Source organism: Notamacropus eugenii, chromosome 1 (genome assembly GCF_028372415.1).
Source record: "Notamacropus eugenii isolate mMacEug1 chromosome 1, mMacEug1.pri_v2, whole genome shotgun sequence".
Classification (NCBI taxonomy): Eukaryota; Metazoa; Chordata; class Mammalia; order Diprotodontia; family Macropodidae; genus Notamacropus; species Notamacropus eugenii.
This window is the reverse complement of record NC_092872.1, coordinates 154,123,493-154,148,584: the sequence shown is the minus strand read 5'-3', so window position 1 is coordinate 154,148,584 and position 25,092 is coordinate 154,123,493. Positions and strand designations below refer to the sequence as shown.

Sequence of the window (25,092 nt, the reverse complement as noted above, 5' to 3'; positions counted from 1 at the left end):
CTGACAGAAGACCTCCATACTACTTACTGGGAGTGCATTCTTTGTGGAGCTATGAAATGTCTCTGCTATTCTGGAAAGCAATTTAAACCTATACAGAAAAAGTCAAACTGTTCTTTCCCTTTGACCTAGCAATACCACTACTTGGCTTGTCTCCCAAAATGATAAAAGAAAGAGGGATAAGACTCATATGTACAAAAATACTTATAGCATCATTTTTGTTATAGCACAGAACTAGAAACAAAGGGAGTGCCCATCAATTGCAGAATGGCTGAACAAATTATGGTCTATGAAAGGGACAGAACAATCCTGTGCTTTTAAAAATGAGGACAGGAGTGGTTTCAGAGAAACTTGTATGAACTGATACAGAGTGAAGTAAGTTTCTACTTACTTCAAAAGAAAAATTTATACAGTAACAACAACATTATAATGGGGCAAAAAAATCTTTGTAAAACTTAAGAACTTTGGTTAATGAAATAACCAACCAAAAAACACCAAAGTATGGATGATGAAGTATGCTACCTATTCACCTCCTGACAGAGAGATGATGGACTAAAGGTCCAGAATGAGACATACATTTTTGGACATGTCAAATACATGGATTTGTTTTACTAGATCATGCTTATGTTATATGGATCATGATTTGTTTTTTTAATTAAGGAGAAGGGTGAATTGAGAATTAGTGATGTTTAAAAAAGAAAAAACAGAAATATGAGTATAACTGAAGCATTTTTAAAATGCACAGAAAATAATGGAAGTCAGAAGAAAACATAGACAAGTAGGACAGATTTGAAAGTAATGTGCTGAATTTAACATATAGATAAATAGATATAGATAAAAAAGCTAAACATAAATGATGTGGTTTTATATATAATTTTTTCTGCTACATTTTGTATGTGGAAATATTCATTTATTTGGCACTTAAGTTCAGAATAAAAAAATTAAATACATTACAAAATAATTCATAAGTAGCTTTTGGAAAGTAAGTTTGTGGCTATTAGTAAGCAGATGTCCAGCAGCTGAATATTACTAGATATATAAGTCCCTCTCAGTTGCTGGCTACTAGCTTCTTTTCCATGATTAATTCCATGGAAACAGGTTGGATTAAAGAAAAAAATGAAAAATGTTTTATATCATTTAAAAATACCAATATAATATTTTCCAATCAGAGGTCAATTTGTCTGGAAATAGGAGCTGAAAAAAGGACTTGATACTAGAGTTTAGCAGCTGAAAATAGTTTTTCAGCAGCTGGCTTTAAATACTTTGATGGTTACTGTCACAAAAAGAGGGGTGAGTGCAGGAAGAATAGCTTGCCAAACCAGGGGGAGAATCCCAATATGAGAAAAGCCTCGATTGGATGATGATTAATTTCTGTAACTTTCCAACACTTCTTGCTGCTCTATTCTTTACATTGCCTTTTAATGAATAAATCTAATAAATTTCCTTATAAATATGTTATCAAGGTAATTCTTCTTTTCCTAAGTAAAAAAATAATGCGTTAACCTTGTTTAAAGTACAAATGTTTACATAAAGTCTAAGTGTGTGTGGGTATACGTGTAAGGGGATGGCTTGTAGAAAGATCTATATCTATAACTATCTTTATCCTATTGACCTAGTGCCTTAAGGCACAGGGACAATAGGGAATTCATATGCATATACATGAACATATATTTGCCCCATAAATAGATATAAACATAATACGTGTGGACACTTTCTCGTGGAAGTACCTCTCTTTCAGAATGTGTGAGGAGTTTTCTAGAGATGGCAAACCTAAGGAGGAGCCCTTTTGCAAAATGATACTCACAGTCTCAATTATTTAAGCTGTCACTAGACTACAGACTCATTCCCTGTTCCCCCACCAGAATACTCATATCTATTTTTATTTCCCCAGACCATTGGACCAGGAGACAGAAGACCTCACTTCTAATCATGGCTTTCCAACTAATTAGCTATGTGACTCAACAAATCATTTAACCTCCACGCAACATAGTGGTCTCATCTGTAACCAAAGAGGGGGCTGGATTATTTGATATCTAACATCATTCCAGGTCTAAATCTCAATTGCTGTTTGGGAAATGATTATACACAATGCTATCATAAATAAAACTTTTTTTTTTTGATTTGTCAAAACTTGGTTATTTTGATTCACAAAAGTTCCCAGTAAGATCTTCACACAGAATACATGAACTGATCTAATTATTTTTAGGATGATTTTATTTTTTTTTAACCTGAGAACAATGAACAGTAAGAATAAGGAAAAGAATCTGAAAGTAATTTGCATTTGCCACATTTTCTATGAATATAACCACTGCCTAAGAATCAAAAGACCTGAGTTCTAGTCCTAATACTGCCAATAACTAGCTGTAACATGGGGGAAACAATACTCTCATGACCTGCCTCACAGGGTGTTATCTGTAATCACTGGATAAATGAGACTGCTACCACTTGTCTTGACCTCAGGTAGTTTCCTTATCCATAATTTTCAAATCATAGCCCTTCTATAACTAAGTAAATAGTACAAGAGCTGCTTAACGTTCATAGAGGTTAAGTGAATTGCTTTTTGTTCACATTGCTAGAAAATTTCAGAAAAAAATTCTAAACTAGGTTTAGAATTAGATTACAAGTCTAATATTCTCTCCTCCACTAATGTCATACTAGTTTTCTTTATAATTAAAAGAGGATAAACTAGATGATCTCTTCTAATTCTAATTATGATATGTGTGTATTATATATATATATGCATGTATATGTATGTGATATATGATGTATGTATATGTATCATGTAGCATGTATATGATATATGCATATATATCAGAATTTAAAGCTACACATTTTTTGTTGTTGTTAAGTCATTCCAGTCACTCCTGACTCTTCATGACCCCATTTAGAGTTTTCTTGGCAAAGATACCATTTCCTTCACTAGCTCATTTTACAGATGAGGAACTAAGGCAAACAAGGTTAAGTGAGCTGCATAGGGTCACACAACTATTAAGTATCTCAGGCTGGATTTGAACTCAGATCTCCCCAGCACCTCTGCACCACCTAGCTGCCCCTTATATAGTATGTATGCATATATATAATACATATATATTGTGATATAGAGCAGAATTTAGAAATTCAGAAACATATACATGTATATGTGTACACATACACGATAGATTGCTTCACTGCAACATAACGAAGTAAAGATGAATGGAAGCATTTTAATTCATTTAAATCGTTTCCCTGATCCCCTTAAAGTATGGTTCTAACCATATCAGTTTCCTACTCAAGCAACTTCAGTGGCTCCTTCTTCTTTCCAGAATCAAATATAAAATCTTCTGATTTTAAAGACCTTCAGATCTTAACCCCTTCTTTTTCTTCAAGTCAACAAGTGTCTATTTTTTCTTTAGGATTTTATTTTCCTGCAATTACATGTAAAACTAATTTTTAAAATTCATTTTTAAAACTTCCAAAATCTCTCCCTTTCTTCCTCCACACCCCACCCCCCATGGAGAAGGCAAGCAATTCAATACTGGTTATACACGTACAGTCATGGAAAACATATTTCCATAGTAGCCACACTGTGAAAGAAAATAGACCAAAAAACCTCAAGAAAATAAAAGAAGTAAAAAAAAGTATGCTTCAATCTGTATTCAGACACCATCTGGGGATGGATAGTATTTTTTCATCATAAGTCCTTCAAAGTTGTCTTGGATTATTTTATTATTAAGAACAGGCAAGACATTCACAGCTGATCACCTCACAATACTGCTGTCATTTTGCATACAGTACACAGTACTTTGCATCAACTTTGGTTAAGGTTTTTCTGAGAGAATCCTGCCCATCATTTCATTTTTTTTCTTAAAGATTTAAATTTATTAATTTAATTTTAGTTTTCAACATTCATTTCTACAAGATTTTGAGTTCCAAATTTTCTCCCCATATTTCCCCTCCCCCATTCCTAGATGGCATGCATTCTGATTACCCCCTCCTCCAAGCTGCCCTCCCTTTTATCATCCCCCCTCTTATCCCCTTCCCCTTTACTTTCTTGAAGGGCAAGATAGATTTCTATACCCCATTGTCTGTATATCTTTTTTCCCAGTTGCATGTAAAAACCATTTTTAACATTTGTTTTTAAAACTTTGTGTTCCAAATTCTCTCTCTTCTTCCCTCCCCACTCAACCCCACTGAGAAGGCAAGCTGTTCAATATATGTTATACATATATAGTTATGCAATGATGTTAACGTAGCTGTACCCACACTTGGGGTGGGCTGGGTGTACTGCTACAGGGATTTAGCATCATCTGCTCAATACCCAGCCATCTGTGGGCCCAGTGCTCCAGAAGCAGCCTCTGCTGTCACTGCCACTGCTGCTGTGCCACCACTGGCTAACACCATAGACCACCATGGCCACCACCACCACCACCCCAGGGTTGGGGCTGTATCTGACCAGATTGCATGCTCCTCTTTCACTCAGGTCCCACAGAGTCTTCCCACTGACCTTTCTGGAATTTGTGGTTTGAGAAGTCTAGAAACTAACATGGCTGCCAATGTTTCAGTCCCCTGGGGCCTGTTCAGGCCCCTTCCTCTCGATTTTCCAGGTTGTCTTGGGCTGGGGATTTTTTTCACTCTGCCATTTTGTGGCATTTCAGTAGCTTTAGAATTTGTGTAGTGTCATTTTTACAGGAATTTGGAGGGTTGTGAGGGAGAGATCATGGAAGTCCCTGCTTTTACTCCACCATCTTGGCTCCGCCACTCCTCATTTCTTATAGCACAATAGTATTCCATCAAAAACATATATCACAATTTGTTCAGCCATCTCCCAATTGGTGGGCATCCCAGAAATTTCCAATTCTTTGCCACCAAAAAAGAGTTGCTATAAATATTTTTGTACATATAAGTCCTTTTCCTTTTTTACCTCTTTTTGGAAACAGATTCAGTGGTACTATTGCTAGGTGAAAGAGTATACATGATTTCAGAGCCCTTTGGGCACAGTTCCAAATTATTCTACAGAATGATTGAATCAGTTCACAACTCCAACAGTGCATTAATGTCTCTTTTTTCCTATATCCCTACCAACGTTTGTCATTTTCCTTTTTATTAGCCAATCTAATAGAAATGAGGAAATACCTCAGAATTTTTAATTTGCATTTCTCTAATCAACAGTGATTTACAGCATTTTTTTCATATAGCTATAGCCATACTTCATCTGAAAACTGTTCATAACTTTTGATCATTTATCAGTTGGGAAATGGCTCTTATTTTTATAAAATTGACTCAGTTCTTTATATATCTGAGAAATGAGGCAGGGAAACTTACTTCTAATTTTTTTCACAGTTACAATTTCCTAGCTGTATTTCCCTCCATACTATTTTCCCCTCTCTTATTCTATTCTTTCTCTCCTTTCACCCTGTCCTCAAAAAGTATCTTGCTTCTGACTATACCTCAATCTGCCCTCCCTTTGGTCACTTTCACCTTTCTTTTATCTTCTTCCCCTCCTACTTTCCTGTAGGGTAAGATCGATTTCTATACTTAATTGAGTGTGTATGTTATTTCCTCTTTGATCCAATTCTGATGAGAATAAGGTTCACTCACTTGTGCCCCCCCCTTCTACCATCTTCCCCTCCACCATAAAAGCGTTTTCTTCCCTCTTTTATGTGAGATAATTTGCCTCATTCTACCTTTCCCTTTCTCCTACTACATTCCTCTCTCACTCCTTAATTTTATTTTTTTAAATATCATCCCTTCATATTCAACTTACACCTGTGCCCTCTGTCTATATGTACTCCTAAATGCCCTAATAATGAGAACATTCTTATGAGTTACAAGTGTCATCTTTCCATGTAGGAGGCAAACAGTTTAACCTTTTTAAGACTTTTATGATTTCTCTTTCCTGTTTATCTTTTTATGCTTCTCTTGAGTCTTGCATTTGAAAGTCAAATTTTCAATTCAGTCCTGGTCTTTTCATCAAGAATATGTGAAAATTCTCTATCCCATTGAATGCCCAATTTTCACCCTGAAAGAGAAACTATACTCAGTTTCTCTGGGTAGGTGATTCTTGGTTGTAATCCCAGCTCTTTTACCCTCTGGAATATTATATTCCAAGCCCACTGATCCTTTAATGTAAAAGCTGCTAAATTTTGTGTTATCCTGATTGTGGCTCCATAACACTTAGCACGTTTCTTTGTTTGACCTGGGAGCCCTAGAATTTAGCTGTAACATTACTGGGAATTTTCATTTGGGGATATCTTTCAGGAGGTGATCAGTAGATTCTTCCTATTTCTATTTTTTCCCCTGGTTCTAGAATATCAGGACAGTCTTCCTTGATAATTTCTTGAAGATGATGTCTAGGCTCTTTTTTTTTATCATGACTTTCAGGTAGTCCAATCATTTTCAAATGCTCTCTCCTGGATCTATTTTCCAGGTCAGTTATTTTTCAAATTAAATATTTCACGTTGTCTTCTTTTAATTTTTTTTGTTTTGTTTTGTTTCTTGATTTCACATAAAATCATTAGCTTCCATTTGCTTGATTCTATTTTTTAAGGAATTATTTTCTTCATTGGGCTTTTGTACTTGCTCTTCCATTTGGCCAATTCTACTTTTTAAGGAGTTTTTTCTTCAATGAATTTTTGTGCCTCTTTTACCATTTGGCCAATTCTGCTTTTTGATGCCTTCTTCTCCTCATTGGTTTTTTTGCACCTCTTTTACTATTTGCCTTAAACTGATTTTTAACGTATTATTTTCTTCAGTATTTTTTTGTTTCCTTTGCCAAGCTGTTGACTCTTTTATAATTATTTTCTTGTCTCATTCTCATTTCTCTTCCTATTTTTTCTGTACCTTTCTTACTTGATTTTCACAATTTTTTTGAGCCCTCTAATGACCCGAGACTAATTCATATTTTTCTTGGAGGTTTAGATGTAGGAGCTTTTGACTTTGTTATCTTCTTCTGTGTGTGTATTTTGATCTTCCTTGTCACCATAGTAACTTTCTATGGTCAGAATTTTTTTCTGTAGTTTGATCATTTTCTCAATGTATTTCTTGACTTTTAATTCTTTGTTAAAGTGGGGCTCTGCTTCTAGGGTGGACGGTGCATTGTTCCAAGCTTCAGGGTTTCTGTGCAGCTGTTTTTAGAGATTCTTCTAGAGATCTATAAGTTTTCATTTCTTCTAAGGAAGTATGATCTAAGGCAAGTGTTTACTACTATGCTAGCCTGTGCTCCAGTCTGTAAGCAAGCACAAACACTCTTTTCTGCCCTCAAACAGTGACAAGGATCCCTGCTCCACTGTGGCCACAAGCTCTGGTGTGCTAGAGCTCCTCCTCTCCCTGGGACTGCAACCTGGATGTAAGTATAGACAAAGCCAGCAAAGAGACCTCTGTAATCTCCTTCTGCCCAGCTGTTCAACCCCCTTACCATCTGTGGGTTAAGAGCTCCAGAAGCAGCTGCTGCCACTGCAGATTTAGTGGCTCCCAAGGCCTGTTCCTGGTTTGCTGGGGCTTAGTCTGTGCTGGTAAAGCCTGTGCTGGACTGTGCTCCACTCTCACTCTGGTGCAACAGACCTGTCGTGCTGAAATTATTTCACCCTATCTTTTTGTGGGTTCTGCTACCCCAGGAGTTGTTTTATAGCATTATTTAAAGGTGTTCACAGTGGTTCTGAGAAAAGCTTAGGTAACTTGCTGCCTTTTCTCCACCATCTTGGCTCTGCCTCCAATTATAATCTTATTTTTGATTCTTTAAAGACTATAGTGGTCCATGACTCTCAGCCAAACAGTGGAAGAATATTAGCATTTTTAAAGGGTCTTTGTTTCTGGGAGAAATTAAAGGATCGTGGAATTTTCTAGAAATAATTTAGCCCATGCTCCTCTTCCTCTTTTGTTCTGGTCTCAATTTGTTGTCCATTTATATTATGTCACATCTATGTAACTGTAGATATCTATAGATATGGATAATGCTTGGCATTTGTATGACCTCTATTATGAGCCAAATACTATGCTATGCATTTTACATATATTATCTCATTTGATCCTCCCAACAACTCTGTAAGGTAGGTGCTATAAATTACTCCTATTTGTCTTATACTTGAGGAAACTGAGACAGGCAGAGGTTAAGTGACATGACTAGGGTCACAGAGCTGGTAAGTGTCTAAGATAGGATTTGAATTCAGGTTTTCCTGATTCCAGACCCATTGTTCTATCCACTGTGCCTAGTTGCTGAGACAGAAATAGATAAAGATGTAGATATAGATAGATTGGTAGCTATATTTGTCTACTGATGGACATGATCTATAGGTACCTAACTGCATATCATAATCTGGACAATATTCTTCATTCATTTGTTTTTTCCTGCATAGAAAAATGGGGCAAACTCTTTGAAGTCATTAGGAATCAAATCTCATCACTAAGCTAAGAGCCTGCTATGCGCCAAGCACTGTCCTAGACACTAGGGATACAAATAAAGGGGAAAATCAGTCCCTAATCTCGAAGACTTCATAGTCTAATGAAGGCATCAAAATGTAAGCAACTATGTACAAATACCATATATACAGCATAAATTAGAGATCATTTTAGAGGGAAGGTATTAACATTACAGATCTTATCCAGGAAGTTCTGCAGTGCTTTTATTTTCAGTTGTACCTGACTCTTCATGACCCTACTTGGAATTTTTTTGGCAAAGATACTGGAGTGGTTTGCTATATCCTTCTCCAGTTCATTTTACAGATGAGGAAAAACTGAGGCAAACAGGGTTAAGTGACTTGCTCAGAGTCACATAGCTAGTAAGTATCTGAGGCCAGATTTGAACTCAGGAAGATAAGTCTTCCTGATTCTAGGCCACCCAGTTGCCCATCTGCAATGGTAGGGCTTGATGTAATAAGCAAGTTGCCATTAACAAATAACAACATCTTAAAGGACTTCACTATCTATAAGAATTACGCTGGTTTTTCTCTACAAAAGGGTTGCTACTCAATTTCATACCTTATTCGTTTATTTAGTATCAGCTGGTCTTTAAACAAATTTCTGTTATATTTTTAAACAAATCTTGAATAATACTGACATATGATGAAAGATAATCAGAACAGTATCAATATTTTGTTCTGTTCAATAAAATATTTTCTTATAATCAACAAACAAAAAGCATAGTAGAATCTTGTATTTTCTCCATTTTTCAGTCAATTTATGATGGCAGGGATGTGGTTTATTGTGAAATATTACTTATGAAAATCTACCTGTTTCCTATTAATATCCTCATCAAGGATTCCCTCGACATGTATGTAAAATTTTTATACAGATGGAAAAGTAGTCAATGTTCTCTGTCACTGAATTACCATGACCCATTGATATTATCCCTTCCTACTGATAACTTGTGAATCAGTCTCTCAGTGCCCTCACAATTGCATCACCTCCAGCCTGGTTCTCTTTTACGCTTTTCCTCTCTTTGTTCATTTACCTACTTTGATGTTAGAGGTCCAGCTTGGTAAAGTAAGTCAAGTGTTTGCTAGATAAAGTTGTTTTTATAAGTTTCTGGGTTTCCTCATTATGGCAATCCATCTACATTGGTCACACTTCTATATAAAATTATTGTAGTCAATGTCTGTAGTTTTTCCATCTCTATCTCACTTGTTTAAATAGCTCAGTATGGTGTTGTTTAATTACAAACATATCTTTTACCCATTCTTACTTTCTTCTAGCTTTGTACTCATTTCAATCTTTGCCCTAAGAAGCCAGTGGTCTAATTGTGCCCAGACAGCTGACTCAGGTATAACTCTTACATCAATGATAATTCATTTTCTGTCTTTTAAATAGACACAGCTTCGTTTTTGTGATATCATTTTGTGCTCACCACATACAATATCTTGTTATTCTTCTCTCAAAGGAAGTATTCATGATATATAGTAAGGATCCTTCTATGTAGTCCACAAATCTTTGTTCTCTTTTATTCCTTATTCCTGTCATCCATATTTTTTCCAATATATTTTTCACCACCATCATCTACTTATACCTTTGCATCGAAATATTAAAGTACACATTAATGTAATTTGGAGGGTCTTATAAAGTTTATTGTCAAATTTTTCTCCCTCCTTATCCTCAGTAAGAAATGGTAAATAAGCTGCAATTATTTTCCTTGTGGTTTTTCCACAAAATTACGATGAATATTAAGATTATAAAATGACCAAACATCCTATAAAAGAATGTGCCTTGTGGCTTTTGGGTGTACAACAAAACCAAACCCATTAACTCCTCCATTTGACAATCTAAAGAGAAATTGTAAGCCATTGTTCCATTTAGCTGAGTCTTCCCTCTTTTCAGTTTTATTTCCAGTAACAATGTCAAGATGATATTCAAATCTAGCCTCAGATACTAGCTGTGTGGCTTAATATCTGTTTGCCTCAGTTTCCTCATATGTAAAATGAGTATAGAAATAGCACTTAACTCCCAGGGTTGTTGTGAGGACCAAGTGATATAATAATTGTAAAAAGCTTAGCACAGTACTTGGCATATAGTAAGTGCTATATGAATGTTATGGATATGATTCAGTTCCTTCAATGGAATATCCACACACTGGTCATATTTATAGACCAAGTCTGAAAGTCATCTGATTCTCAGCACCTTCTGTGTCTTTGTCCTCACTTTACCAGTCACTGGAGGAGTGGAATGGGGCCACACAGGACTGAGGACCATTTTCTATTGTTCTGTTTCATCAGCAAGTGGCTAGATTCCTGATGATGAACCTCTCTGCATTTACGTAGGCTGGTCCTTAGAAAACTGAAGTAATCTCTTGCCAGTATCATATTCCAAGCCTTTACAGAATGGTAGAACTTAAGAGTTATACTTCATTGGTTTAACCTTCATGTCACAATGATGCATCAAAATAGGCCCATATCACTTTTAATAATTTAAGCAAAGTATAGTTTTGAATTAATTGAATTTTCAGCTCACCTATTTTTATCAGTAACTTAAAAGTTACTTTGTTTGTTAACTCAGTGTTTTTTAACTCAATAGAAATGTTTTTCATGATTATTTTTGCTTTGTTTCTTTCTCTTTAGAATACTAATCCCATGTTACCATTCTATAAACCTTTGCATTGACAGCTCTAAAATAGTGATACTACTGACTTTGCAAATGCAAGTACCTTCCAAATCTACTAATCTTGCTCTAATCTCTCTCAAGGTCCTGAGTCCTGCAGTGCCAGGTCCTGAGCTGGCCATCTCCACTGCATGTGCTTTTGGCATATCAAACACAGAAAGTACATAACAAAACTCTCCATTCCATCCCTATGATCTTCCTCATCCTCTGTGTTTGTTGAGTTTACCAACATTTTCCTAGGTCCTTGGGTTTTCAAACATAAGAGTCATCCTTGTCCTTTTCCTTTATCTTACCTTTCCTCACATGTGGATTCTATCTCTATAACATTTTATATCAGTCCTCTTTTTCACTAATCACAGGATCACCATCCTTTATCAGGCATTCATCACCTCTCCATTGGGCTAGTGTTTTCTCAGATTCCTGAGTTTCTCCTCTATAATACATCCTCAACATGGCTGCTAGAAAAATCTTCCTAAGGTTCAGATCAGACCATGTCACTTGTTTGTTCAAATATATTCTGTAGCTCTCTTCTGCCTTTGCAATAAAATACAAATGGTTGGTGTTCATAGCTTCTCTTCCCCACTCCTCCACAAGCTGGCTTCCTCCTCCTTTTCCATAGTTATTTCCTATTATTTCTATTCATGCAAACTGGTCTAGCAGGCATTCGTTGCATTCTCCATTCCAGCTCATCTGTGTCATTACCCGGATTATGCCTCACAGCCTGAATTGTACTCCTTTATTTCCAGCAGAATTGAGTTCTTCAAAGGCAAGAGATACTTTGCAATTTGTCTTTGTATCTCCAGTATGCTGGAACAGTACCTTATATACAGTAGGTCCTCAATAAATACTCATATAATTCAATTGAATTGACATCTTTTCTGTAAGGCACTGCCTGGATTGGTTGTGGGGTTATTCTCTTCTGAATTCACCTCTCGGACTTTTCTCCAACCACAGTATTTCTTGTGTTCAGGATTTTCTTCTGATTATTCCTATCTCCAGCCTCAGTTTCTAGATTAGAGTTTTATAGTTGGGTCAGACCCCTGGGCTCTTGGATTGTATGGCAAGCCTCTGCTTAGTTCTGGATGTGGTGGTAAAGAGCAGGATATGACTTCTGCAGGAATTCTTTGATTGTGGCTTACTTTTCTGATCTCTTAACTTAGGTTTTGGCCTTGGCTCCTTTTCCTTGTGCAGTCCCAAATACAGGGCCCTTGCTGTGACCCTGTCAGGTTCTAACCAGATTATACTGGTGGCAAACCTCCAGAAGACCTCAGTTCTTTGCTTTGTGGGTGCTATCCTGGCACATTCCCCTGCTGAAGTTACTGCTATTGGTGAATCATGCACTGGGTTGGCCTTGTCTCCTCTATGGTTCAGGCACAAGCTGCCTGGGTTCTGTTTTGGGAATCACTTGGCTGGATGTGGATTAGGTGCAGGTTGCCTGGGCACTGCTCTGGCTCTTTGTCCTATGGTGGTTTATGACAAGTTGGCTATGTCCTTTGCAGAGACTTAGGTGTGGGCCATACCCTGGGTGGCAGTGATATCCCCCTGCCTCCTACTGTGGATACTTGCCAGGTTTGTATTCCTTCTACTCTGTATTCATCTAGAGCTTATCCAGGATTGTGGAAGCCTTTCTTGTGTAGTGTGTAAGAGAGCTTACAGTTGTTTCTCTGAGTTTCTTTATCATTTCGTTATTTCTGGTACATTTTGTTTTATTGAGCTATTTGTAAGGGACCTAGGCTCCCCTAGGTCCTAACATACCTCCATCTTCCCATAACTTTTGTCCAACTGTCCAAGATGAATCACATCTCTGCTTTTCATAATCATTTGATTCCTTCAAGAGTTAGCTGGGGCAATAATGCTTTATTCACAAAACCTCCCATCTCCACAGCTGTCATTACTTTCTTCTTCTTCAACAATTATTTTCTATTTGCTTGTCTACATGCTAGCTCAATTATCCACAGCAGAATATAAGCTACGAGGACCCTTAGCACAGATCCTTGCAGGGCAGGTGCTTAAAAATGTGGAGCTGAATTGAACTGTTAGGAAAGTAGTTAATTGATTATACTATCCTAGAAGGAATCAAGAGTAATATAATAATATTCTGATGTACTAATAGAATATAATGCAACAGAATATAATAATATATTCTCATAATAAACTATGCATTGCTTATCTGTAATCTAAACATGCAGTATTCCTAATCTCACTCCTTCTCACTCCCCCACCCAGAGTAAGAACGATAAATGAATAAAAGCACATTTGGACAAATAATAGCCCAGATGATTTCTGATTTACAATGTACTTTGCTCAAACTGACCTTGTGAAGAACCCAACACAAACATTATTATCTCCATTCAACAGATAAAGAAAGTGAGGCTGAACAGGTCAATCATTTGGTGGGGCAGTATAGTTCCTGGCTCAGAAGATTCAGTTAATCTATTAATTTCTTAAAAAAAAAAATCAACCCTGGAATCTTCCTGGCACACTCAGAACTTATCCTCTGCTTTGATCTTGGGTTTGTTTCCTGGTATTTTTGCTTTATCTTCATCCCCCATCCTCCATGCTGAACTCTAGGATTCTTACACTCACCATCAGAAATCTAATAAGAAGTAGAGCTTGGATTTGAACCCTTTCAACCTCCACATCCACTATTCCACTTTGCTGTCCCAGACACCAAGAAGTTGAGCTATTAAAGTTTAAAACAACATTAGGACTTTTAGGGCATAAAGTATAATTCTTCCTGAAATATAATTTAAGTTAGTAACTAATACCAATGTTATAATGTCATAGCAGCTACAAAGACTTTCCTTAACTCATACAACTGCTACCCTCTATATGTAGGTCAATTAACTGAAACAACTGAAAACTACAGTAAAAACCTTTATTCAGAGAAACAAGAACCAAGATGAATGAATGAAAGTTTTCTTTAAACAACAGAATCTTAGCATATGAAAAAGCAAAAAACTAAAACTGGAATGTAAAATGCTATTTTGAGAAATCTAATCTATTCTTTATAGTCTACCATTTTGAGTAAGTTAAAAGCTATGGAAAAAATATATTTATACCTATTAAAATTCCCAAATTAGAAACAAATTGTGACAGCATTGTATCCAAAATTGCGTGGCACTTTTCTCAAAATTATTTATTCATTTACTTGTCCAACAAATATTTATTGGTAACCTATTTCCAGAAGGGTACTAGGCTAGATACTAAAAGATATGACATAATTTCTGTCCTCAAGAAGCTTCCTGGCAAATATTCTCTTATCCTCCACTTCAAGGAATAAAAGAACATTTTTGTACTAGGTAGCCAAAGAATTACTTCAGTTCCAATTTTAAATTATGCAATAGTCTAGCCACTGTAGTATTTGCAGGCTGAAAGTATATTAAGTGCATTTGTTGAAACAACAGGCCAGCTTCTCCTCTAAAAGATTTCCCCTTTTTGTACTGTAATTCTGCCATACAGATAGCATTCTTTTAAAAGGAGGCTTTACAGCTTTGGAAGAATAAGCTGATTTCACAGCCAGTTTTGCCACTGCTATGGAAAACAGGCTGCATATGCAAGCCAGCTGAAGTCATCTGAACTGAAAAGGATTAGAGCTGCTGCAGCCACCGATGCTGTCAAATAGCAATTGGAAACAGCTCTTCCAAAGTGCTGCATGAAAAAATCAGAAATTCCTGTCCACAACTCCCCAACCCATTGGATTTTTAATCAAAGCTGGCAGAAGGTATTGTAAATTGGAAATAGGCAAGCAGTGATGAAATCAAACAGGAGATTCTTTCAGATTTCAAATCCTGGCTGTCCCAGACTTCTTTCCAGGTCCATCACTATTGTCATCCACCAATTAATGAAGGCATACTCTCTGCCTGGTGCAAGGATTCCTGGCAATTTCACTCCAAAAAGGAATGTTTAGTTATTAGGTCCATACCACCTCCACAATGTGGAAGCACTCACAAACTTTTCTTCTTCACATTATTAACATTCACTTACCTTAATCTGACTTTTTTTTAGTGGCATTTTATTGGGCTATAATTGAATAATAAAAAGTAATCAATCAATTAAAAGTAAACAAACAAAAATATTCTTTGCCAACTCACTTTTAGGGAAAAGAGGGAAATATTGATAAAAATAACCTGATGCCACTTGGTTTTGTTTTTTGTTTTTTTAAGTTTTGTCCTAGGATATTTACAGATTAAACCATTTACTACTTGTGTAATTTTGGGCAAGTAAGTTCATTTCTCTAGACTTCAGTTTCCTCATTTTGAAATGAGGGAACACGGCTTTCAACACCGTGAATCACTCCTCTTCTCTCCAATTCATCCTGTACGCATTTTGTGGGCGCAGAGTTTTCTTGTTGTCTCCCTATTAGACTGAGCTCGTTAAGACTATGTTATACCTTTCTTTGTATCTTTGTACAGGAGTACTTGCCACAAAACTGGGCACATAATAGGTGCTTAATAAATGCTTGTTGATTAACTGACTAAATGAACACTGCTCTAAATACTGTGATAATAAAAATCTCTCCCATTATCCTTCATAATCACAACTCTCAGAGTCAGAAGGAATCTCAGAGGCTGTCTAATCAAACCCATGCATGAGAATCAACTCTATTACAATGTTGATAAGCAGTCAAATGTAAAGGAGAAAAATATGAGAATATGCCTGTGTTCTCCTGCTCAAATTAGTGGGAAAGAGCAGTAACTTCAGGAAATCTGCGTAGTTAAGCCTTATCTGCCACTTCTGACTCATTTCAAACAACTAGAAGGTAACCTAGTGTCAGCTAGCTCAATACTGAGTAATGCAGTGTCTGATACCATTCCTCCTTGTTCTGTCTTCTAGTGTCAAGCAAATCAAGTGGAACCCTTCCGCCACATGACAGCCCTTCAAAAACTTGAAGTAACTTGCCTAAGGTCACATCAGGAGTTCAAGGACCACAACTCAAAAGAAAAGTATTACTTCAATAATTCTGTTTTCATTATACAGAAGGATTTTTAGATAGATTTGTATGTTTTACTGAGCTAGTATCTACCTGATGGCAGAAAATGAAGAGAAAGGAAGAAAGCTCTTGATGAGGGTGAAAGAAGAGTGGATAAAAACTGGCTTGAAGCTATAGACCCTTCCCCAAACCATTTTGAACCCCCAAGATCTGAGAAAAGCCTAAAACCTGGATTGGTCAATCAGGAGAGCCATTGTGACCCACTCTGAGCCTAATCTACCTTAATGCTTTGCAATACTTTGACATAACAGACATACCTTAATCTCTGAGTAAATTCAAAATGCCCCTTCCTGTGTCAACACTACTAGGCCAGGAGAAGCTGACCAAAGTGTTCTTCTGTTAATGACTACCAAGGGTAAGGTGACACTACCTTGAAAAATGGGAATTTTCTTAATATTTTATGGATATATACTATGTTATGTCAGTAAAAGAAACACAGATATCTTGGGTTCTAATTGCAACTGACACTTTGCCAACTCACTTATCTTATTGTATTTGCAACTGAATTATTCAATTAAGAAAATTCCTTTCTCATATTATGGTTAAACATATACGGAGATTGCAAATTTGAGTGACAAAGAGATCCTGAGTTGGGATTGTTCTAAAACATATTTAAGACTTCAAGTCCAGGGGTGGGGAACCTGCAGGCTTGAGGCCATATGTGATCATCTATACCTTTAATCCTTTTAATAAAAGGATTTGTTCTGTAAAATGTGGGTTTAGTCAAAAGGCAAATTGAAGAATCTAGATTAGTCACTATAAGGTCAAATACTGAAATTGAAGCTTAAATACTTTGGCCATATAATGAGAAGATGGAACTCACTGGAAAAGACCTGGACGTTAGGAAAGATTGAAGGCAAAAGGAAAAGGGGACAGCAAAAAATGAGACAGAGAGTATCATGGAAATAATGAACATGAACATAGATAGAATTTGAGAGATAGTGGAAGACAGAAGGGTCTGGTGTGCTATGGTCTACAGAATCATAGAGATGGACACAATTGAATGACTCAATAACACAGATGACCTAGTAATTTCCTCCAGTCCATTGACTTAGTAGGTTCACAATTTATGCTGGACTTTTATAGGTATCATTGAACTCAGAATTTCCTTTCTAGATAAAGTATCTCAATTCTCATTATACACCTCTCTGCTTATCTTTCTCTAAAAATGATGACTATCATCCAACATATTAGATATCCTTCCTGTCTTCAGATGCCATCTACAAATATGACAAACCTATCTATCTTGAGATTGGAAAAAAACAATCTCCAATCATACCTTAAGTCCTTATTGATTAAAAATTTAAGCTCACAAATAATATACTAAGGCCCTGAAAGATTTTCATTTGGCAAAGAATAAATCATTCATATTCATAGCACATTTACTAAATCTAGAAAAGTCACTAATATCATAGTTTTAAAAAAAGGTCAGTTAACTATATTAACATTAATTACTACTGAATTGAATCCAGTGCAAAAATTTTGTTATTTGTATAGTTTTCTGTTAGGCATGTGTGGTAATATAAAATGAATCAGTTGTAACTGACACGATGAGCTTTCATTTTAAGAATGAATTTTCTCCCAGTAATTCCCAAATGAAGTCTGTTGTGATTAGATATTTAATGCTGAAAAGAATCCATCAACAACTTCCTAAAGTTTATACAAGGAATAGTTTCAGTAAATAGAGTATATCATATGGAACTGTGAAATTTCAGTTTTAAAAAACTGAAATCATAATCACAGCTACTGGGTGAAATGGAAAAAAAGCAAATACAACTAAGGTTCCTACCTTTATTAAGAGAAAAAAGGAATTCCCACAAAGGTGGCAAAGAATTTTGACTCAAAGAAATTATAACGATCATTTGCTTTGTAATCCAAGTGGTTTCTTAAAAATAATTTTTTAGATTTTGTTTGTGCATGATGCTTCTACACTTTAGGAAGATTAACTGATTTAAAGGATGAGGAAAAAGGGTTTTTCCTTAACTAAGAATTAACTAGAAAATGCAATTAAACTTATAGAATTAATTTGCTATTGTTCTTCCTGATGTAATGGAAATTTTTATTTTTTACTTTCTTTTATTGATTTTTATTATTCAGAATTCAGGGCCTTTCTTTCTGCAACTTTTCATTACTATAATGTCTTCTGTTAATATTAACCTCTCCTGACCAAAATCTAACTCATGAAATCATAACAGAATTTTAAAAAGACTCTTGACATTCCTGAGATATGAAGCCAAGTAAGAGGAAGAAGACAACACAGCATCTTAAGAGCCTCCCCAAAATACTTTATTTGTGGAAGAATTTTCCTGAAACCAACTTCATGACATGTAAATCTCTTCTCAATTATCTCATTTTGACTTCTTTAAAAGATAGTCTTGTAGTTTTGTAAATGTAGGATTTTGCAAACTCAGTGTTTAATATGTAACCTGACTTATTTTACCCAAAGATTCTGCTTAAGTAGGTTTGTTTCCATAGGGAATGTATGAGATTTCAATTTCTATGACATTGAAGGAAGCAAAGGATTATGAATCTGTCTTTTCTTTAACCTTTATGGCCTAAGGGAAATGTACAAGATTTCATCTCCAAGCCTAATTCCAACTCTGACTCTAACCCTAATTTCTCTACCACTCTGATGGAATTGTACCTGTAAAACAATTTGTTAAAATCCTAAAAATCAGGTTGTTTATTTTGACTGAAATTTGAACCTATACTCAAGCACAATAATAAAATCTAGGTTTTTCTTACATTTATAATTTCTGCATTGTGGTAGATTTATTTCAGCAGCACTTAACAACAACAGGCTATGCAATTTGGAAGGAAGGTAACTTACCTTTTTCATTACATATTTTCTGAGAATTTTCAGGACATAGTAACCCCAGTAGAGATGAAGGACTTGTAGGATCAAGAGTTGCATATTGAGGAAAATGTAGGAAAAGAAAGGCTTAAGGTAATGTAGAGGTAGAATCAACGTGCAGTATAAAATCCTAAAAAACAAAATAGGAAATGAGAAATTTGTCACAACAGAAATGTCTTGCCTAACCCCCTTTAAAAATCTGAGGCAATTTCATTTATATATTTGGAATAAGAAAATAAGCATCATCTTCCTCCCAGGCCCACAAAAAATTCTCATCACTTCTCTATTCCATAGGAAACAATACTGCCACATTCTTTTTTCTAGCAAGTAAAAAGGAAATGGCATTTACTTCCAGAATCCTGGAAGGTAAGTCAAAGTAGAATACTTTGGGGGACAGTTGTCATAATGCAGTGATGCCTTAGACTTAGCATAAGAACTGTCCTTTCTCACTTCTTCATCTAACAGTCCCCCCTCCCTCTACTGATTTGTACCTCTAATCTATAGTGGGGTTAGAAACCAGATAATTGAGCTTATTAGAACTGTATATAATGTATAATCTATATCAAACTGCTTGCCTTCTTAAGGAGGGGGAGGAATGAGAGGGCAAGAGACAATTTAGAACTCAAAATTTAAAAAAATGAATGTCTAAAATCGTTTTAACATGTAATTGAGAAGAAATGAATTTTAGAAATTGTACATAGAATGAGATTTCAGTCTAGAGATTCAGACTCAGAAAATCCACTCTCATCTAGATGATGGTACCTGCCCCAAGTCTGACTGCCAGGCTGACGGAGAACTGTTATTATAATACTGCTGTTAATCCTGCCTTTCCATAATCTAGAAGAACATAGGGCATGGAGACACCCATTATTTTACTGAGAGAGCTTAGGATCAAGGCTCTGTCCTGGACCCTCTTCCTCTTTTGTTCTCTATTATGTCATTTGGTGACTTCAGTTGCCATGAATTCAATTATCACACCTATGCCCACAGCTCCAAGATCTATATAGCCAGCCCTAACCCTCTCTCTGAACTACAGTCCCACACTCCCAACAGCCTCTTCAATATCTCAGATTGGATTTCTTATAAACATCTCAAATTCAACATATCCAAAAGAGGACTTAAGATCTTTCTACCTAAGTTCTCCCTTCTTCCCAGCTTCCCAGTTACTTTCTAGGACACAACAATCCTTCCAATAACCTAGGCTTACAACCTAGGAATCATCTTTGATTCTTCACTTATACTCATCCATACATTACCTACACAGCATTTTATATACATCCTCTTCTCTCAGTTTACCCAATCCTGGTGCAGACTCCATCAGGAAGGGTCCTTAGAGACAATTTCGTTTGACCTCCTCATTTTTCAGGAGCAAACTGATGCCCAGAGAAGTGAAATGATTTGCTAATGGTCACACAGGTATTAAATAGCAGAGGCTACTTAATGTGACTCCAAATCCAGTTCCCTTTCCACAATAGTTACTACCTCAACTATTAACTGACTTGGAAGCAATTTACATTTTTAGCAACATATGGAGAGCACAGAACATATATAACAGTTTACAAATGTATGAATAATTAAAAAGAGAAAGATAGCTCTCATATCTCTAAAGTACAAAAATAAACTACAATTGCCACACAAATGACTATAGTTGAGACATTTTAAAAATTTTAAACTGCAAAATTCATGAGAATATCAAAGAAACTTTTTAAAGAATAGGTTAAATAATTCTCTCTTTGATATTTATAGAGCAACGTTGCCCAGAGTCAGAGGAACGGCTTGGATGAACTTTCTTTTCACACTATAATACCCTGATATTGTTTCCATGATACATAAGCATAGATAAAAATCCCTCTCTCCTCAAAGGTATACAAATTAATTAATGAATAAAAGTCATGAAGATTTACTTTTTTAATTAATTTAATTTAATTTAAATTTAATTTAATTACTATGTAATTAAATTAAAATAATTGCCTTTATGCTTGAGACTGTTGTTAGTGTCAAAAACTTTTAGAAAAAACATGTAAAGAATTTTTATTTATTTTGAGGACCAACTAAGTGGCATGGCTGCCATTAAGGGAAGAAGAAAGAAAGGGAAACTAGGGTGCACGGTTTGGGAGGGAGGCATGTGAGAGAAAATTAAAGTACAGAAGTGAACAGGAAGGAGAGAAAAAAACAAATAAAATGTTATCTTATGGGACAATATTTAAGTTTTATTTCTTTTTCAGGGTTATGGGTCCTCAAGAATAATTTAAATTGAGTACAAGCACTTGTCAGTTGGGATCTTTACTCATCCTGCACCCCTTCTTTCCATATTATTGGGGCTAGGATAGGGAATGGTACATTGCAGATTTCCTCTAAAACCCCCACCATAAGTGCCTCCAAAGTGAATTCTTCCAGATGAACTGCCCTAAGATGATATATGGGTCTACAAATTCATTTTATTATGGGGCCAAGCTAACAAAGGAGGAGAAAAAACTTTTTGTAGTGACCAATGCAATTGTGTATAAACTGCAAAGTCACAGATCAGTGGAAAAAATAGAAGGAATAATTAGTCTGGCTCAATGCCCTACAGTAGAAAAAAGCCCATTAAGAGATACTGACTAGCAAACTCCAGGATTACAACATGGTGAACCTTCCAAAAGAACCTTTAAACATCTACATTATAGTATGTTGACTGCTCTAAAATGTTAACAGTCAGATGAAACACTTTCTCAGTTCAGTAATGAGCAAGGCTCAGTGGACTTCAACAAGAAGAATTCTGTAGATCAGTTAAGACTTCAAAGTCTCTTTCCTAGAGATTAAACTCTCAGAAAGCTCAGCAAGAACTGAAGAGAACCGCACTCTGAACAGGCTCTTAAGCATGTAAGAGTTGAAAACACACCAGATGCATCTTACTAACTCAGCTTGAAGCCCAGAAACCATGGCAAGTGGCTGAGCCCTTATAGATGTCTGGGGCTTAAACGTATAGGACTTAATGCCAAGGGACACACATGCGCACGTGCACACATACACACACACGTATGTATGTATGTATAGATATATAGATAGATAACAGCTACAAATCAGTATTTTTCTTATACACATGGCTATATACACTTATCATAAATAATAGTATAATGCCACTATCTTCTGCATCAATCAAAATTCAAGTTGCTGCCAAGGTAACATCATTTGTGTTACAATAACCGCTAATATAAACATGTGGGTCAAAGGTGAGACTCACCAAAACCATAACTTAATCAGTAAGATATTTGACAATGAAGCTCAGACATTTTCTGAATTTGATGTTACTTTAAAAGCATAAATTACCTTAATTTTGTCTTCATCCAAATAGGATTTTGTTCTCCTATCCAAGATCTGACTTCGGCTATCACTTAAAACAAGTGTGCCAAATTTGACTCTAGACTGAACTCTGATTTCCTCTAAACCTAAAGTAAATGTCTACCATCATCAAGATACCTAAGAATAATTAACAAAACCCTTCTGGTTCACTGGGGGAAGAAAGGTTGTGGGGGGGGGGGCAGTGCTCATGACATCCTGATGTCTGGATCCTGCATTCAGTGGATATATGCTGTAGAAAACATTGAAAGCTAATCCAATTAGAATGAGTCCTATGTGGCAGGTCAGTGTCCTCGAACTCCAGTCCCTCCAGCTAAATATTAAAACCTAACAACAGCATTGATCTATCTGCCAAGATTATCTGATATTTATACGTACTAGACCAAAAACCAAATCAGCTGTGTCCTCTTTACTACTACGTGTCTTTCTGATGTATGCCAAGATACACATGTAGACTTACACTGATGAGAGGAAAGGCGTTCAAGAGAGATAAGATATTGATTCTTCTCTGTCCATGCTAATATTTGTTTTCCCAATTTCCATTTACCTTTCCATACACATGCTTAGGTGAACAGTTGCTCTTTGGCAATGATCCCTATGCAGACAAGCTTTATGGCTGGGTCAAGATAATAAGCTGATTACATCTATGACCAACGGCAAATACATCTTATGAAAATATGCTAATGTTCCAATCTGAGCAGACTGAGAAACTACAAGATTCTCAGACAGATCCATGTTTATTAAGGGGCAACATGTAGCACGAACATTAAGAACTTGCTGTAACATATTCTTTTGCTAATGTACTTTCCATTTTGGTGTTCCCAATTGCGGTCACTCCGAGACTTGACTTCATTTTCTATCTCTTACACTGGAATGCTAGGTTTCCGTTCTTGTTTTTTTCACAATGGCTGGAGGTGTGTATGTTGTGTTGGGATATAGTGGAAAGGGTTCTGCAACGGAGGTTGCTTCTATAATGAAGAAAAGACTCCTTTACACTTTTCCTTCCATCTTGTTTCATACATTTTGTCCTAACAGCTAGAGATCAACATATTGTTAGGGAAAGAAAGGTGATACAGTTCTTTGACTTCAACATCCTGCTATAACCTACCTTAGCAAATTTAAGGACAGGAAAACTAAATTTCACAGAAATATGATAGCAAATAACCTTGGCCTACTTACCAGAAGGGGAAAATTATTAGGCGGGTAATAAAGAATACAGCGGCAAAGATGAAAAATAGAGTATTACATGTTTGCTTCCATCCAGCATAAGAAAATAATTTAGCAGACTGAAACAAAACAAAGAAAATTCATTCAGAATCAGGTAAACAGACAAATTTTCAACAACACTTGCAGAGGCAGCTTTAGAATAATTTAACTTATGCACTGAATATCTCCACTCAACACAAAAAGAGGCCAAAAGATATTAAGAGAAAAAATGATATGGTGGGTGGGCCTGACAGCAATTAGAAAAGTTACAATAGGCACAGGACATAGAATTAGAGTTAGCAGAGACCTCACAGACTATCTGGTCCAACCCTCTCATTTACAGATCAGAAAACTGATGCCCAAGGACATTAAGTGATCTGCTCAAGGTCATACAGATAGTATTAGAAGCAGAGTTAGAAGCCAAGTTCCCTGACTGGAGATAGGCAGCCTTCCCTTCCCCTTGCTTTCTTTTTTTCTTCTTTTCTTCCCTTTGCTTCCTTTCTTTCTTCCCTCCCTGATTCTTTCCTTCTCTCTTCCCTTCTTCTTTCCTTCCCCCTTTCCTTCCTTCTTCCTTTTTTTCCCTCTTTCCCTCCCTCCCTCCTTCCTTCCTTCCTTTCCTGGGTCTCCCTATCTTGCTCAGCCAACAAATACAGCAACTACTCATGGATTTGTTCCCATTACCGATCAGCACAGGAGCTTTGACTTGTTCCATTTTCTACCTGGGCCAGCTTCCCTCTCATTAGATAGCCTGACACACCTCTCACCCCACTTCCCAGTGTATATAGTATATATATATATTCCCAGTGTATATACTATACTTGTACAAGACTTGGTGCAAACACCTGATCTGTTTAGCCCACTGCTGCTCAGAATTTCTGAGTTCAAGGAAACCATCAGCCTCAGCTTCCCCAGAATTAGGGATTATAGGCATGCTTACCACATCCTGCCACCAGTGCTCTTTCCACTGTGGTTGGAGTGAGGCAGTTCTTGTTTCTCTTACATTAACACATGCTGTTCATGTACACTGTGCTTACTGGAAAGAACTCTTGCTAAGTCCCTTAGTATTAGAAGGAAAGTTGATGTGCTATGGGTTCATTCATTCAAGGTTCATTCATGTTACTATTTGGCAGCCACTTCAATCACTTCTACCTGTTATTGCATTCGATATTTTGGTTGCTAACATCAAAACTGACTTTTATTCTAATCTGTCTTCTGTTGGTTTCAGGAAGTAGGCTGGGCTTTCATACTGGAGGAGGAACAGTGGAAGACCACAGAGGGTAGAGACAGCTAGAATATAGCTCATCTTAAAACAGGTGTAGCATATGCCAGAAAAAGAGGTCTTCAGAGTTTAGATTAGTTCAGATATGCAACATACTTGAAGAGTAAGCATTTGAATTTTATTGCTTGCATATCAACAAAGTAAGAAAATGGTCCAGCCCATGGGATTGGCATTTTGCAAAAAAGAAAGAGTAAACTCTTAGATCTTTTAGGAGGCTAATATGCAAGAGTTGGGGTGAGGGCACAATGAAAAGAGAAAATAAGTTTAGAGTGACAGTGAGAGGTGGGAGGGAATGGAAGTAGACTGGAATATGCATAAGAATGTGGAAGGAATCATAGAAGACCAAATATATCAGCAATATAG

At 36.3% G+C, this 25,092-nt stretch overlaps 1 protein-coding gene across 4 annotated transcripts in view; it reads right to left on the bottom strand.

Moving 5' to 3' along the window:
• CERS3 (ceramide synthase 3) overlaps positions 1–25,092 on the bottom strand; it is a 103,155-nt gene that overhangs the window by 25,148 nt on the left and 52,915 nt on the right. For all 4 annotated transcript variants that reach the window (XM_072616968.1, XM_072616970.1, XM_072616974.1 and 1 more), the window contains 2 exons: positions 23,424–23,530; positions 18,882–19,035 (listed from right to left, as the gene is read on the bottom strand). In XM_072616968.1, the coding sequence (XP_072473069.1) occupies positions 18,882–19,035; positions 23,424–23,530 (261 nt within the window). The remainder of the gene's footprint in view (positions 1–18,881; positions 19,036–23,423; positions 23,531–25,092) is intronic.